Below are 16,031 nucleotides of genomic sequence, written 5' to 3'. Positions count from 1 at the left end.
ACTGTGATAAATTAATTGCTTTTTTTATATTACGGTATATATACGGTTTTACACACACACACACACACACACACACACACGGTGGTTTACGTGTGTCCTGATGTAAGGTTTAGTTATAATGTTTAATTTAGGACTGCAGCTAATGATTATTTCTACAAAAGCTGAGTGTTCATATTTGCAATTTTTTAATGTTTGTATCTTTTTAAAAAATTTTTTTAAGCTCTCAGAGTGCCAAATAGCATACATAGATGGTTTCTTGACAAATGTAGCAACTGATTCAATGAAAAATGTCACATCAACAAGCAGCCATTATTCCCTGCAACAGATTGTAGTTCAACAAGTTTATACTGTTTGAATTCTCACCGACAGTCATGACGGTGATCTTGTAGGCTGAAATCAGGTGTGATCGAATGAACTAGACGCTCATTTTCAAGTTCTCCAAGTATCCCGTGATCTCTGCAAAACAAAGATAAATTATAATAAGAAATCAGCCTTTTGTTTTAGCAAATCGACATGAATTAACCCGAAGAAAAGCTTTGTTCTCTTGAGATAACAAAATAATTAACCTGTGACCTTGAGAAAACGGCATCAAAAAAATTGCAAGCTCGGCAGTTTTTGGCTTCCACATTTTTTCGAAAAGATGATGTCTCATAAATATCTTTTGTCCAACCAAAAGTCAGTCCAAAATCCATAATGTATTTACAATATCATGAAGAAGCATGTTGGGCATTCGTTAACAACAAAGTGGTTATTTAATAGTTGCCAGTTAATTGTATGTTGAAGGGCTGACAATTACTTCAACCTCGATTTTATAAGTAGATTAGATTTCACTGTATTTTCAGACATCATTTTGAAATTTGTCTTGAGTCCCACGACGTCATTGGTTTTCCAATATGTAACCAAACAAAAAAAAGTCATACAACAAACGTTACAAATCACCACAGACATTACGTAAAGTGGATGCAGCACAACAGATTACTCGTTTCCTCTTAGATTCAGTGTTCGGCTCAGATACACTGAGGCTGCTCAGAAGCCAAACTCTGATTTAACAGATCGACAGACTGAGTAACAAAATAATTAGCCAACCTGTTTAATTGTGCTTGTGGGGCTCTAAATCTGCTGTGTGACAGCAAAGGCTGATATTCTTCGAATAATGTGTGACAGGGATCTGATGTAAGATTACCAGAGACAATATTCTTAGTCAGCTATTTAGGTTCACTTTCACAACCACTAAAGAAAAATACGGTTTTACAAGTTTAGAAGACAACATGGTCGGCTGGGATATATCCTCATTGGGCAACAATTGGGCCATTGACACACTTCAGTACTTCCACTGTATGTAGACATAAAATAATTGTTAGACTATTAAAGCAGTAGGAACACGCTCTCCTGTAGTTCACATTAAGGCTCCTGCAGAGAGATTTACAATCAAAACAAAGGACAACATCTGTTAGATAGACGAGCAAAATGTTCTGAAACTATCTGATCGCTCGATGCAAGCTGGAGGCGGCACACAGACTTGATTTGGTGAGGTTACAGAGACTTACAGACGGCAGCATAAACGCTGATCAAGCTTCTAAAACCTTCATCTGTAACAGAGGCTGCAGGTGACAGGGACTGATCCGCACTACTTTAAGTATTTTGCTCAGGCTTTTCAGGAATTCTTTAAATAGAAACACTGCTGAGTCTGGATCACCTATAAGCTCATGTCACCCACAGAAGAGCGAGAGAGGGAGGCAGCAGTAAGAGATGTGATGGATTCATTATTGATCAGATACATTTTCTATGTAAAAGGCTCCCTAAAAACGTTTATTTTATGCACAGGCAAGATGCCAGACTCTTGATGACTTCAGGCCAAGAGAAATATTTAGCAAGGTGACAAGCTTACGGTATCACATGACTCCTCTACTGCCCGGTCTGTGACCTTAAAGGTGTAGCATGCTGCTCTGTGACTGATGGTGCTGTTTAAAAACTACAGTCATTTTCATTTTTTCCCATTACCCTGTTAGTGTATAGTTATATTTGTAGCATATCCTATGCTTTAGCAGTCTTTTGGGGCCTCCCACTCTTCCTCTCTTGATCCATGTGTCTCTTATGCACTATTAGATTTGTTTTCTTTTCTTTTCTTGTCTTTTCTTTTATTTCCATTTTGGAACCCTGGTTTCACTTTTTGGGTGAAAGAAACATCAGCATATGCTGGTGTTCCAGCAGCATAGGCGGTCGCTAGCCCTCCTTATACAGAAATCGTCTGCTTGGAGAGAAAGAAGGTCCCAAACTGGATTGTTTCCCCACTTTACAGACATTTTTGACGGCTTAACTTTACCTTAATTGGAATTTATTTATACATTTTATTCTGTTTTACTGTTTTACTAGTTAGTATATTATTATTATTATTATTATTATTATTATTATTATTATCATTATTATTATTATTATTAATATTTAGAGTATTTTACTTATTTATTTATGTATTTATTTATCTATATTATTATTATTATTATTATTGTTATTATTATTATTATTATTATTATTATTATTATTATTATTATTATTATCATTATTATTATTATTATTATTACTGTTTGTATGAAAAGTGCCACACAAATAAATTCTGATTATTCAGCATTTGCATCATGAGTGCCATAAAATGCCATTCATTAAATACCTGGATGGATGGGTGGATTTGAGTCACATTTCTATACTTAATGTTTCTAAAAATGGGCCCACAAGTGTTATCAAACAGTCAAGAAGTCACAACACGGGCACGCCACCTAATCCTGCCTTGTTAATTGGTTTACAGCTAACGCCAGTCAGCTCCATCTGTTTATGTCTGAAAAGAGCTCTGAGGAACCGCAGCTTACACACAGGAAAACACAAAATAAATCACCTCACACGCAAAGACGGTAAAGAAACACAACCATGTGTCCATGGTGAAATATTGATTACTATTATAAGAAATACTGCTTCTCTGAGACGTTTGTTTGTGTGTATAGATGTCATTAATGGATGTGATTAGAGATCACGCAGGAGGCAGCTCTGTCATCTGGCCGTCACACTTCCTGTTGTCACGTGCACACAGTTGACAGGTCTCTTAGCTTAAGCAGTGCGCATGCCTGCTCGATCTGTCTCAATGAGCGCCTGTCAGTCAGGAGCCTCTTAGTCCTCCTGGATTAGTGCACAGTCCACAGTGGAGAGTTTGAACGCAACAATAGACATGAGCGTTACCATTGAGGAGAGGGGCCGGCCCAACACCCAGGACTACAGGGTGTTTTTCAGTAAGAGCAACTCTTTGAATGAGCTTTTTTGTGTTATTGGGGAATTTTAGTGTCACATTTGCTTGTTAACTTATAGGTATTTAGCAAGTGTAATAACAAGTAATTGTAGAGCTTTATGAGGGGATCTAATGCTTTCTTCTTCCTTATAGTGTTGAAATTTAAAAAAAAAAAAATACTCAAAATTGCATTACTTCTTTTCATAGAAAACTCTGAGGGCAAATACATCTCTCCGTTCCACGACATACCCGTCTACGCAAATGAAGCAGAGGTGAGCATCATGTGTCACAATTACTAGCGCAGGTAGTATTTGTAAGTAAGAACGTTAAGTTAATAAGTAAAAAGTAAGTAAGTATTTGGATTGTTTTTGTTTTATTGTTGTGCTGGGGGTGTACTGTTGTCATTCAAGTCTTGCAAATCAATTGCTGTACACCAAACATTTGAAATAATATATAAAAGTATAATATTTAAAGAATTATTTACTTGAGTCGAACAAAATGAGTCACATTAGGCAAAATTTAGGGAAAAAAATGTGTTTTTTTGTTTTGTTCTGCATTTTTCCTCTTTTATTCCCAATTACCAATTTGTCTGCAATAATGGAAAATATGCTTTTCCTTGTTTCACCTGGGGGTAATGCATCAACCCAATCACCAGAAAAAAATGTCGTCATTGTACATTTCTGCAAACCATTGATAAGTTACATTTTGCATGTTATTAAGTAGCAGATAGGTGGAAACCTTCACCTTAACAACGCTGTAGTTAATGTGTGGTTAGAATTAGGCACAAAAAACACTTGATTATGGTGAGGAAAACATTGATTTTTAAATATATAATTTAAAATTAAAAAGATTTATATATTGAGTTTTAAATAAACGCCTTTTGTGCCAGTATCCTCGCCAAAGAGTTGCTACCAAATACCCACATTTTGAGCCTAAAAAGTTGATATGATTTATTCTTTTTAACTTATTCTTGGGTTACTTGAGTTATTTTCATATATTTTTAGAGCGTCATACATATTATTATTCTATTCCTTTCACCAATGAAGTTTAAGTTTGGAGTTTTTTCATTAGCCGTTATGTAGATCTTGCATAACTAAGTTAGAAAGTATTTAAAACAGGAAAGACAATTCATGTTTGGTGAGACAAAACTGTATTTCTGATCAACTTTGCAGAACATTTTTCACGCTGTTGTGGAGGTTCCAAGATGGACAAATGCGAAGATGGAGGTATGTTTATGTTTTTTGGGTTTTTGTGGTGATCAGTTATTATACAAATACATATTCCCTCTCCCGCAAATATGACAATCTACATAAATCAGAGGCGCTCTAACTTTTGTCATGGACATAGTTTGTAATTGTCTGTACTTTTTGCAATGCATATGGGCATAGAGCTATGTATAATCTCAGGATTTCATACATAATAATGACTTATTATTTATTATTATAATTATTATTATATTATCAATTTGAATTTTTCATTTTTTTCAGTTAATTTTGAAATGTAACAGTGCTGTGGCATCAATGTGGGTCAGCTCTTTCTTCAGTTTTAAGTTTATAGATGTGTCTGTTTATCAGATTGCCACCAAAGATCCTCTAAATCCACTGAAACAAGATATAAAGAAGGGGAATCTTCGTTATGTGGCCAATGTATTTCCTCACAAAGGCTACATCTGGAATTACGGAGCTATTCCACAGGTAAAACCTGCACAGACGACATTCAGACAGCAAGAAACCAGACTTTGTCTCAGCTCCATCAAATATAAGCTTTCTCTTTTCACAGACGTGGGAAGACCCAAACCACAAGGACAGCGACACAGGCTGCTGTGGAGACAACGATCCTATTGATATATGCGACATAGGAAATAAGGCATGACTCTGACTGCAGGCTTTGAACAGACTTAGATTTAAATTCAGCTGTTTCGGCTTTTTAAAGATTGTGTGTATTTCTCAGGTGTGCTCTAGAGGGGAAATAATCAAAGTGAAGGTGTTGGGAACTCTGGCTCTGATCGATGAGGGTGAAACAGACTGGAAGGTCATTGTGATCAATACTGAGGATCCTGAAGCCGCCGACTTTAACGGTATGAATAACATGCAATACAAGAAGAAAATCAGAAAAAATTAGAGAAGTAATTTTGAATTTTAGAGTTCTTTTTTTGTTGTTGATTTCTTGCAGATATTGATGATGTAAGACGACTTAAACCTGGATACCTGGAGGCAACTGTTGACTGGTTCAAAAGATACAAAGTCCCAGATGGGAAACCTGAAAACCAGTTTGCTTTCAACGGAGAGTTCAAGGACAGGGTACACCTTTCAAAATAATACTCGCCGTATTTGTGCTGTATTTTGAAAGTGTTAGGACTTGTTTTAAAACTTAAGACAACTGATTTGACTGATCATTCATTACATTCAACTCAAAATGACTAAGTATCTCAAAATAATGAATAAAATTATTAGAAAGTATCTCAAAATGTTAAGAAATCTTGTGAAAATACTGACATACTTAACTTTAAATAAATGACTTAGTATCTCAAAATGACTTTGTATCCAAAACATAATGACAAACCTTTAAAATTATGAGTAAGTATCTCTCTCAGAATAATGACTTTTTTTTTCCAAAATAATGACTTAGTATCTCAAAGAAATACCTTTGTTTCTCAAAATTACTTAGTATCTCAAAAATAATAATGAACTTTCTCAAAATGATGATTTAGTATCTCAAAATGGGAATCATGGGAAACGTTTTTCAAAATAATGACATGCTTATCTTGAATTAATAACTTAGTATATCAAAATGATAAAAAAAATCTTGTCAAAATAATGACATACTTAGATATCAAATATTTTTGGATTGCTTAATCTTTTTTGTTACTTTATTTCTACCTACTATGATGGTGTTTTCCTGGAATAACTGGATGAGGAAAAGCTGTCTTTTGGTTATTGTAGAAACATTTGTTTTCCAGGACTTTGCCATTAAAACAGTCAAGGACACCCATGAGTTTTGGAAGGCATTGATTTCGAAGAAGACTGATGCTGGCGAGTTAAATTGGTGAGTACTTCTGCTACATTATGCAGACAGCAGGCTATATGATGGTATATGTGACAAGTATTAGTGATATTTCCTGTAATAACATTTTTAGAATAGTTATCAGAAGCTGACAGAAGACTGAGTTTGAATCGACTAAATCATAATCCTGTGGCTGCTTATCTAATGGGCTGCTAAATATCCTCTGACTGTTGGGAATTTCTGCCTTTCCTAAATTGTTTGCTTTGTTTTATCTCGCTTGATTCAGCATGAACACCAGCGTCTCAGACAGTCCGTTCTGCTGCTCTGCTGGGGACGCAGAGGCCGTGGTTACGTCTGTGAGTTTTTTTTCATTTTTAAATCCAGATAACCAACTTAATTCTCTTTTAAATGGGATTAAAGATGATAAACATAACAGCATGTTGTATAACAAACAAAAGGAGAGGATCTTTAGTGAAGTGAAGAAGAAAAAAATGCTAAAAGTTGGTTCTTTCACTTTTTTCCAACTGATTTATTTGGCAACATAAGATTTGGGGTTTTTAGTTCAAACAGAAACTAGCATTTTACGCCTCTCCCAAGATACAAAACAGACCTACAATATATGTACAACTCGGTTTCTCACAGCAGTTAACCCTTTCAAACCTGGATCATTTTTCTCAAGCTCCTTTCAGACGCCTTTCACAAGTATTTAAACCTGTAAACCCTGAGCCAATTGTGATTTCTTTCAAAAACATGGGAAAAAAACCAGTTAGCAACTTGATAAGAAATATTTCGCAGATTGCAAGAAATTTGTAGATTTTTTTTCAAAAAGCTATGGGAAAACTATATGTATATATAATTGCCATAATTACAGATCTAAAATTATGTTACAAAAATATTATAATTTTTTAACTAGCTTTTTCTGATCAATTCATGTTTTTAACTTTCTTTTTCGTTACAAATTTTCAGTTTTTTTTTTTTTTTTTTTTTTACTAATTTCTTGGTAATTTTTGAATTGTTGAGTAATTTTTGCTTTTGTTGCCCATCGCCTTCTTTCGCCATTTTGCTCATGTTTCAAAGGGTTAATTAGTCCAAAATATCTCAGCAGCACATGTATTACCTTACCTCCAAACTGAACTGATTAAGCCAAAATAACTCTTACAGGCGTGTGCTTTTGGAGCTGAAGATCCCATTCCAAGCTCAGGTGGGTGTTTACACATTTATTTGTTTTATCGCAACTACTGTATGTTGTTTCTCAACGAATATCAACCATGAACTTTGTTTTTCAGTCGACAAATGGTTCTACTACGAGAAGTGAGAAGAAAATCCTGAGCAGAAACCTTCGTTCATCTGATTTCAATACATAAGAGCATTGCATGAACTGGAGTGGATTTATATTTCATGTCACATTTATTTTCTTCTGCTTTATTGACACTTGAATGTCTGATTCTGTTATGTGATTGTGACTCAATATTATGCTTAAACTATTGGATTGTAGCCTCATTTCAGGCTGGACAGAACATTACAATAAACCACACTAAATCCCGGGGTACTGCTGTATTTAATGGCCATTACAACATAATGTCATTATCATATAAAAGTGCATTATGGTGTCCTGATAAACAAATCATGCTCTGCCTGTAATATTTAAAATAACACAATTTCTCCACAGTCCAACGTATAATAATGCATCTGGACATACAACTAATTGCAGTACTGCTTATGGCCAATTCCAAGGAATGATGTATTTAGTGTTCCTAAAATGTAATAGCTACTTAACAGTGCAAATTACTGGTTATCAAAGTCTGTGGCTGTGAGTGGAGGAGCCCCATGGGGTGCTGCTTTAGGCTGCAATTAAACAATAAGCGCCAACAAGCACTAAAAATCTTCACACTGTGGTTAGAAACTATGGTTAGAACGGATGAACGGCGTTGTTTCGCAGTAGCCAGAAAAAAAAACATTATCTGTTTTCCTGTTGAAATTATACTTGTTGTAATTTCATGATAGTCTATTTAATTTATTGCCTGATATTACTATTTTTAAAGGTTAAAAGCAATGCAGTTTAAAGGGTCCAGTGTGTAGGATTTAAGGGAATATATTGGCGGAAATGGCATATAATATAATAAGTAAGTTTTCTTTAGTGTATAATCACCTGAAAATAAGAATTGTGGTGATTTTGTTGCCTAAGAATGAGCTGTTTATATCTATATAGGGAGCAGATCCTTGTCATTGCCACGTTGTTTTTAACGGTTTAAATCACCGGGTCTGTTAGTTTTGTAGGTATGTAGAATATTGCTTAATGATTATGGATAAATGAGTTAAAAAGTAGTAAGAGAGAGAAAGAAAAAAATGCAAATAGTAAATTGAAAAATAATTTAAATATAATAATATATATATAGAGAGAAAGAGATTAATTTTAAATAAATGAAAGATAGTAAAAGCTAATCAACTAGTCAGCCTTATTCAATGGTACTTGTAAACTCTCATAATATTCTAAAAAAAAAGGGGTCTAGATCGATTTTTCTGTAAGGAGCCTTTAAGAGTGTAGTTTAAAGAAAAGCTTGGTGTCTCTAATCGAGACATCGAGACATAATGAGACATCTGGACATCAATGAGGTGAATGCTATAACCACAGATTTTGATTTTTTTTAAAGAAAACATGCCTTTTAAACCTAGTTGAGTGTTTTGAATACAACATACTGAAAGTGCTCGACGCAGATGTAACCAGTAACGACATGCAGCAGAGTCAAAAGTACAATATTTGTCTTTTAAATGTAGTGCAGTCAAAGTAATGGGTTACATTTTCAAAATAATACTCAAGTAAAAGGACAGATAGGTACAGTAGGCTACTTATGTAAATGTAGGCCTATGTCGTTATTAATTAATTAATGGAATTACACAAGTAAAGTACAAATACTTCAAAATTGTACTTAAAAAGGCTTGAGTAAATGTACTTACTGAGGCCCGTTTGGTGTCAACTTCCTGTTCAGCTAACGGCCGGATGGGGGCGTTAACTTGAACGCCAACTGCTGAATTCTATAACACGAAGAAGAAAGAAGCGGAACTGTAATTGACTGTTTCCAAGGAGACCACCGATACTACTAAGCGCTGGGCTGCTGGTCAGTGCCGAGGGGTAAGCCAGCTAAAAATTAGACAGTCACTGATTCAAAGACACAATAAAACCCATTGCGTTATTGACTTTAGTCCATATTGAGCTCGCGCGACGACGGTAGTCCGTTAAACGTTGCCCAGACGCACGAGATCAGATTCTTACACGTAACAGAGCTAACATGCTAATGCTAACTAGCCTAAAAAAGCGTCATTAACGGTACCTTTGTGTCGGCTTGCTAGCACAATGAAATAAGCTCAGATCAACAAAAACACATGACAACGACTTAATGTTTTCGACAGCTTCGTCATTGCGCTGTTGGAAATTGTAACTGTCATGAAACAGTGTAACGAAAAAATAAGAATGTAGCTAACTTAGCTGCCGATCATGAATACAGGTGGTTGTGTATTTATCTAAGTGATCCATGAAGTTTTATGAACATTACAGTTTACTTACAGGTTACTAAACGCCTGACACACGTGTGGGTACAACTACAGTGTCATGTCACAGAGCAGGATATTAAAAAAAAAACCTGTCTAATGTAATGTAATGCAATACGGACCTTATCACGGCAGACATGTTGACTTGTCATAGCAGGAAAAACTCAGGTGAAACTGATTAAATGAAGGATGGCTCTGTTCCATTTAGTGTCCCAGATAACCGGCTGTGAGCCAACCAGCTTACCTACATGAATAAAGTACTGGGATGGAAGGAAAAATCCTTTAAATTGTACAAAAATACTTCATTTTCTAAAGTATATTATAGGCTCCATTTTTAAGGTGGTATATGTTATCTCAGAATTCTGCCTGCTGGCTTTTTTATTTCTGGCATTTACTTGTGCTTTTGCTTTAGATGCTTGAGTACATTTAATATGGTAAAATTACTTTTGATACTCAGATACGTTAAGAATCAAGTGATATTTTAATAGGTAACTCCTGCCAAAGTCATTTTCTGGTTAGAAATCTTTACTTTTACTCAAGTGCGGCTTACAAGTACTTCATCCACCACTGGTGCTGTGACAGGCCATCCCAGAGGAAAATTTTACTGCACACAGAGTCTTTTCTTTATCTTTTCAGAAATAAATCAGCTTCTTATTTGGAAATGACTTATTTCTGATCTTTCACTTACCTTCTCAGAAGTTTCTCAACTCTGAAAACAGCTAATTTGATCACAAAGTCAGTTAAAGGGTCAAGTGTGTAGGATTTAGTTCTGTGATTATGCAGGCACATTTATAAGCCAGTCAAGTTTACCTCTGGATCTTATTGTTATCTCAAGAGTTAATTACTTCAGATAAATAATAATAACTGCAGTACGAGAAAAAAAGAAGATCTTGAATTAGGATCGATCTGAGATAAAAGCTCAGGCTACTTTTAATGGCTAATTTTCAGGCGCTAAGTATGAGAAAATGGTCAAAATCTGATATCGATGTAATATAATTTTGAATTTTTCTTTCCTCTAGGATTATGTCTGCTGCATAAACTCTATTGTTCTGCAATTAAATACTACTTTATTTTAAAATGCTCGGTTTCTATACAAACAACATACATACTACTTGATGTGTGTTCACCCGATTCAGTGACACATTTTTCTGGGTTAAATAGGATGGATGTTTCTAATATTTTGTCCACTTCACTTACATAACAGTAGAAGCAAAAATATGTCAAGGCAGGTATTTCTATTTTTCTTACCACTCAGTGCAGGTCTATGTGATAGTAATCTGAGCTTTTTCTTGTTTCAGTCAAAGGCTGTCAAGATGTCATTTTTATTCGACTGGATCTACAGGGGGTTTAGTAGTGTCTTACAGTTCTTAGGTAAGTATTGTGTGCAGTTTTGCAACAGTTTAACAGTGGTGGCAAAGTATTTGGTTGGAGCTTAATCAAAATAAGTCATACGTGAATGCAATGTAATCAACAACCATAAAGCATTTTCTCTGAAATGTAGCCAGAGTAGTCAAAGTGTAAAGTGCCCAGGTCCTCTGTGCTTTAGTGGATTTTATTTTAATGTTCCATCTCAGTGATTAGTATAGGACTTGGATTTCACGCTTGAAATTTTTGGCTCATTTATTTCTTCCAGGTCTGTACAAAAAGTCTGGGAAGCTGGTTTTCCTGGGTCTGGACAATGCCGGTAAAACAACACTCCTACACATGTTGAAAGACGACCGACTTGGCCAACACGTGCCAACTCTGCATCCAAGTATGTAAATATTCAGTCGGTAGCGTGCCATCGTAGGCCGACATGTTGTTTGTGTGCAGAAAATGCAGCACGACTACATTTTGGGGTCATATCTTTGAAGCTTTCTCATATATTTGTTGCAAAACAATTGAGACCAATCCAATTACTGCTATTTTTGGAGTTTCCAGTGAGGGCGTAGACATCTCTACATCTCAAGCTAATTGTATAACATTCGCCTCACTTGTAGTCAGGAGACTTATTCTCCACAATTGGAAGTCTAAAAAGCCCCCATCATTTATAAACTATATCAAAGAAGTGTTGTCTTTAATATTGTCTAAAAAATGCAGACGTAACAGAATTAAGTCCCATCAGAAATTTAGTATAGAATTCACTCTTTTCATGTCAATTAGTTATTTTTATTTTATTCATATACATATATTATTATTTTTCATCTATTATCAGTACTATCATGTTGTTTTCTTATTCTTTAATTTAATTTATATATTTTGTACCTATTTTTTGTTTGTTTCCCAGTTTATGTACGTTTTAGGGATCCGGGATGGGTGGGGTATGTGTGTTTGAATGTTTGTGTGGATATTGACTGACACACACATATTATTGCCCAATTTAAAGATGAAAAGTTCATGTGGGTTTATTATGAAGCAAATACATTTAGTATGTTTGATGAGTGATTTAGGTGTATTTTTTAAGGTATATTTCCCCCTTAGTCTTATAGACAGTTATTTTTCGTAGACTGTCTCACTGTGTGTGATCTCACAAAACGGGCCAAAATAATCACTTAAATAAAAATGAATTTTATCTTCTTTTTCCTCCAAGCATCTGAAGAGTTGTCAATCGGTGGGATGACATTTACTACATTTGATCTGGGAGGACACGTACAAGGTGAGCTCTTACTTGCAATAAAATAAAATCATTTCTAGGGAGGCACTGGGAATGGTCTGTAATTTGTTACGATGTTAAAGCATTGGATCACTGAATCTTTTTGTCGACTTGCTGCATGTTGCCATCACCATCAGTTATCTCTACTCTCATGAGAAACGACCAATCACAGCTCTCGTGGCTGCCGCATGGTGTCTCTGTAGCCCTGCAGCGCTGAGGCATAATAACATTTCAAATCAGTTCTGATGGAAGTAATAAACCTTAAATATTGAATGTAAATTTGATGGCAGGAAGTTGTGTCAGTGCTGCAGAAAATATACATGAAGAAAGAAGGCGGTGCCTGACTAGATTATGATATGGATGGATGAGTTAATTTTACAATAATTACCACAGTAATTCAAACCTCAGGGTGAAATAGTGAAATCATATTTGCCTTGTTGTGTAAAATCAAGATCCTGCATTTTAAACAAAATGCCCGTTTAAGCGTGCGTTAAGTAAAACCATCATACAGCTATATGAAGATTTTGCCACTTTATGATTCAGAGACATTAAAGGATGCAATTTAATTTTCAAACCGTTTTCTCTTTGACGACAGCTCGCAGAGTGTGGAAGAACTACCTTCCGGCTGTGAACGGAGTCGTGTTTCTCGTCGACTGTGCGGATCACGACAGACTCACAGAGTCCAAGACTGAACTCGATGTGAGCTTTAACATCACCGTTACGATCTGTTTCCACTGCTCGGCAGTGACCTCCTGTTAACAGCGGATTGATGATGATTGCGCTGCTCTTCTATTTCTAGGCTCTCCTGGGAGATGAGACCATAGTCAATGTACCGGTGTTGGTGCTGGGTAATAAAATTGACCGCCCCGAGGCCATCAGTGAAGGAGGACTGAGAGGAGCTTTTGCTCTCGATGGTCAAGTTACGGGAAAGGTAGGCGTGATGTGACTCTGTCTTTTAATTCACAGAAATAATTTGATCTTTCTATCTGGAGCTTGCAGATCTCATTTATCTCTTTGTTATCAACAGGGAAATGTCTCTTTGAAGGAGCTGAACGCCCGACCGCTGGAGATTTTCATGTGCAGCGTGCTGAAAAAACAAGGCTACGGGGAAGGTTTCAGATGGTTATCCCAGTACATTGACTGACACAGACGCTTAACCAGAAGGGGTTTTCTTGACACATTTTCACACACCATGACAAGGACTTTGTCACTTTGCCAGTGTCAATCAGCCCAAATCTCAGACGTTATTATTCAGAGCATATTAAGAGCATCTTCTTTTTAAAGTATTTATTCAGGATTTAAAGGTTTCTATGCAAACTTTTAAAAGTGGTTCACGGTGAACTGTCCTGCCTGTGTTATTAATGTGGGAATTAACTTAATTGTCTAACTCCATGGCACGTTAATTAGGTTGCATCCAAAGATTACATCATACCTGGTTACAGTACACAAGCAGACATACTTTATGCAAAAATGTAGATAAATACACATTGGTGTTGCTTTATTTAATACAGAATAGACCAACGTCTCTAGTTGCAATATATTAGGAAGCAAGTGATGAAAATTAGTTCAATGCTTGTCTGACATCAGATTAAAACGGTTGAGCTTAGATTTTAAAATATATAGCTAAATACAGGAGATTAATTTCAGCTCATTTAATCTAATGATACGCAGCCACTGCCTTCAAAGCATATAGCCAAAGATGTATGCTAATGACTTTGGGATTAGCAGGGAGAGAGATTGGACTTCAACAAAAGATATCTTCCATGCTGAGCGCACTGAGCCAAAATAACATCAAATCCCCTTTAGAAACCAAAACAGAGGAGGAGACGGCATGTCCCACAAATAAAGGCAAAGACGACGAGTAAACAGTCAAACTGAACAGCTCACTGATGAGTATGTTGCGCATAATGTGTGTCTCAGTTTCAGTGTCATGATTGAATTGGCTTGTTTAGTTTTGCATTTTTTTTCCGTATGTGTCAACCCAAAGTTACTGTACATGAAGGCAGCTAAATTGAAGAGTGTTAGAAATAAGTCTTTGATTTTGAGCTGTTCAGGACAGAACTCAATGATAAAAAGTTCATGCAGAACTTTTATGTTCGATGGCTGCCCTTGTTTTACCATGAAGGCTGTAATAATGCATTGCCCCCAAAAATGTGGGAAGCAATAAAGTAGAATGACTAACGTTACTGTAGCGGAGACAATCTTACTCCTCTGTATGTGAGGGTAGGAAAGAATATACAGTATTTAGTTCTGAGCCTGCTAATGACAGCCCAGTCAATACAAGAAAATGTTGATATTGTACGTTTCTGCAAACCACGACTATATTACATTTGAACCTTTTATACTTATTATATCAACCGTTTTACACTGCCTGTTCAAGGCAGGAATATTGTTCTGTTATTCTGCCTTGGTGTTCTGTGTTAAAAAGGTATGATTGCAGTATGGGGAGACAGAGTTGTCTCACCTTTTAAGAGTAACTTAAACCCACTTTTGGCTTGTGTGCCTCCTCCCTGGAATGTGAAAAAAGTCTCAAAAATGGACGATTTCTGGCCGAAGGCTAAGACATGCCAAGTAAACTAACCGTGCCACCTCTTGATCCACAGCACCTTCCTGCCCCCTGCACACACACAAAGTAGTTTATTGGTAAGAGTGCAGCTTTGACAAAACATGTTCTTTTCCTAACTTTAATCAAGCCGTTTTCGTGCTTAAACTCAGTCACAAGTTAACCACAGCATTGTTGAAATAAAGTTTCAGTGCATCTCCTACATAATCTAGTGCAAATGTAAAGTGTCCATGGTTTGCAGAAACGTACAATGCCAACATTTTTTGTGACAATTGGTTTGCAATTGAAAGTTACTAATTAAATATTTTTTTAATTTATTCCTCAGCCTGAGCAATATATTGACATGTCACCATCTTGTTGGCTGTGTAACAGGGTTGAAGTGCTGCAGATGATGTACTTTTTGACTATCTTAAAAGATATGAGAGTGCACTCACAAACATTAGCATGTTAACCTGTAAATTAATATTCTATTTTAGCTATTCAAGTCCATGCATACATTTTTACAGTTAGCTGTGTAAAATTGTATCTTTAATGTGAAAAATTGGAAATCCTTATTAAAGGGGAACAGAAGCATTTGCTCGTTGTACCCCATCCACTGTTTCCTGCATCCCATGTTTACAGGGTAACATTTTGAATATTCTGTGTATTAATAAATGCAGGGGTGTTTGTGACTGAGATAAAATATACAGATGAAACAGATTTTTCTTTTTCTTTTTTTAAACAGGGAATCTTGAGTGTTTACCGATATGCAGCATGCATGTAAACAAACTGCTTTTCCTTTGAACAGTGTTATGTACCAGTCGCTGAACTCCTGTAAATTATGTATAATACAGATGTAAATGTTTGTACAGTAACTGCCTAATTAAGCACTGGGGTTATTTATAGCCGATTAACTTGAAATAATATTTGCAGTAATTATCTGTGCAAATAGTTTCAACATGAATGATGACATGCACACATAAAAGATGAATCTATGTTACGAGTGATTGACGTAATAAAACTTTGTTTTGCCTCAA

At 35.8% G+C, this 16,031-nt stretch overlaps 2 protein-coding genes and 1 long non-coding RNA gene across 3 annotated transcripts in view; 2 read left to right on the top strand and 1 right to left on the bottom strand.

The window, feature by feature from the left end:
* Positions 1-11,040, bottom strand: part of LOC148186318 (uncharacterized) — a 24,617-nt gene extending 13,577 nt beyond the window's left edge. Inside the window, exons 1-3 of the long non-coding RNA XR_015775020.1 lie at positions 9,943-11,040; positions 9,230-9,307; positions 364-456 (exon numbers count right to left, since the gene is read on the bottom strand). This is a non-coding gene — a long non-coding RNA (uncharacterized LOC148186318). The remainder of the gene's footprint in view (positions 1-363; positions 457-9,229; positions 9,308-9,942) is intronic.
* Positions 3,142-7,819, top strand: ppa1a (inorganic pyrophosphatase 1a). The gene is made up of 11 exons (XM_088069902.1): positions 3,142-3,275; positions 3,479-3,543; positions 4,444-4,497; positions 4,846-4,965; positions 5,051-5,137; positions 5,222-5,348; positions 5,444-5,571; positions 6,231-6,316; positions 6,561-6,630; positions 7,436-7,475; positions 7,561-7,819. Exons 1-11 carry the CDS (start codon positions 3,215-3,217, stop codon positions 7,587-7,589), a joined length of 867 nt encoding a protein of 288 aa, XP_087926028.1. The 5' UTR covers positions 3,142-3,214; the 3' UTR covers positions 7,590-7,819.
* sar1aa (secretion associated, Ras related GTPase 1Aa) lies at positions 9,323-16,031 on the top strand. The gene is made up of 7 exons (XM_088070220.1): positions 9,323-9,404; positions 11,119-11,191; positions 11,454-11,573; positions 12,390-12,455; positions 13,048-13,151; positions 13,252-13,383; positions 13,480-16,031. Exons 2-7 carry the CDS (start codon positions 11,134-11,136, stop codon positions 13,594-13,596), a joined length of 597 nt encoding a protein of 198 aa, XP_087926346.1. The 5' UTR covers positions 9,323-9,404; positions 11,119-11,133; the 3' UTR covers positions 13,597-16,031.

This window comes from Plectropomus leopardus, chromosome 19, assembly GCF_026936395.1.
Source record: "Plectropomus leopardus strain MGB_pleo_1.0 chromosome 19, ASM2693639v1, whole genome shotgun sequence".
In the NCBI taxonomy this organism is placed as follows: Eukaryota; Metazoa; Chordata; class Actinopteri; order Perciformes; family Serranidae; genus Plectropomus; species Plectropomus leopardus.
This window is presented reverse-complemented; position numbering and strand designations above follow the sequence as displayed.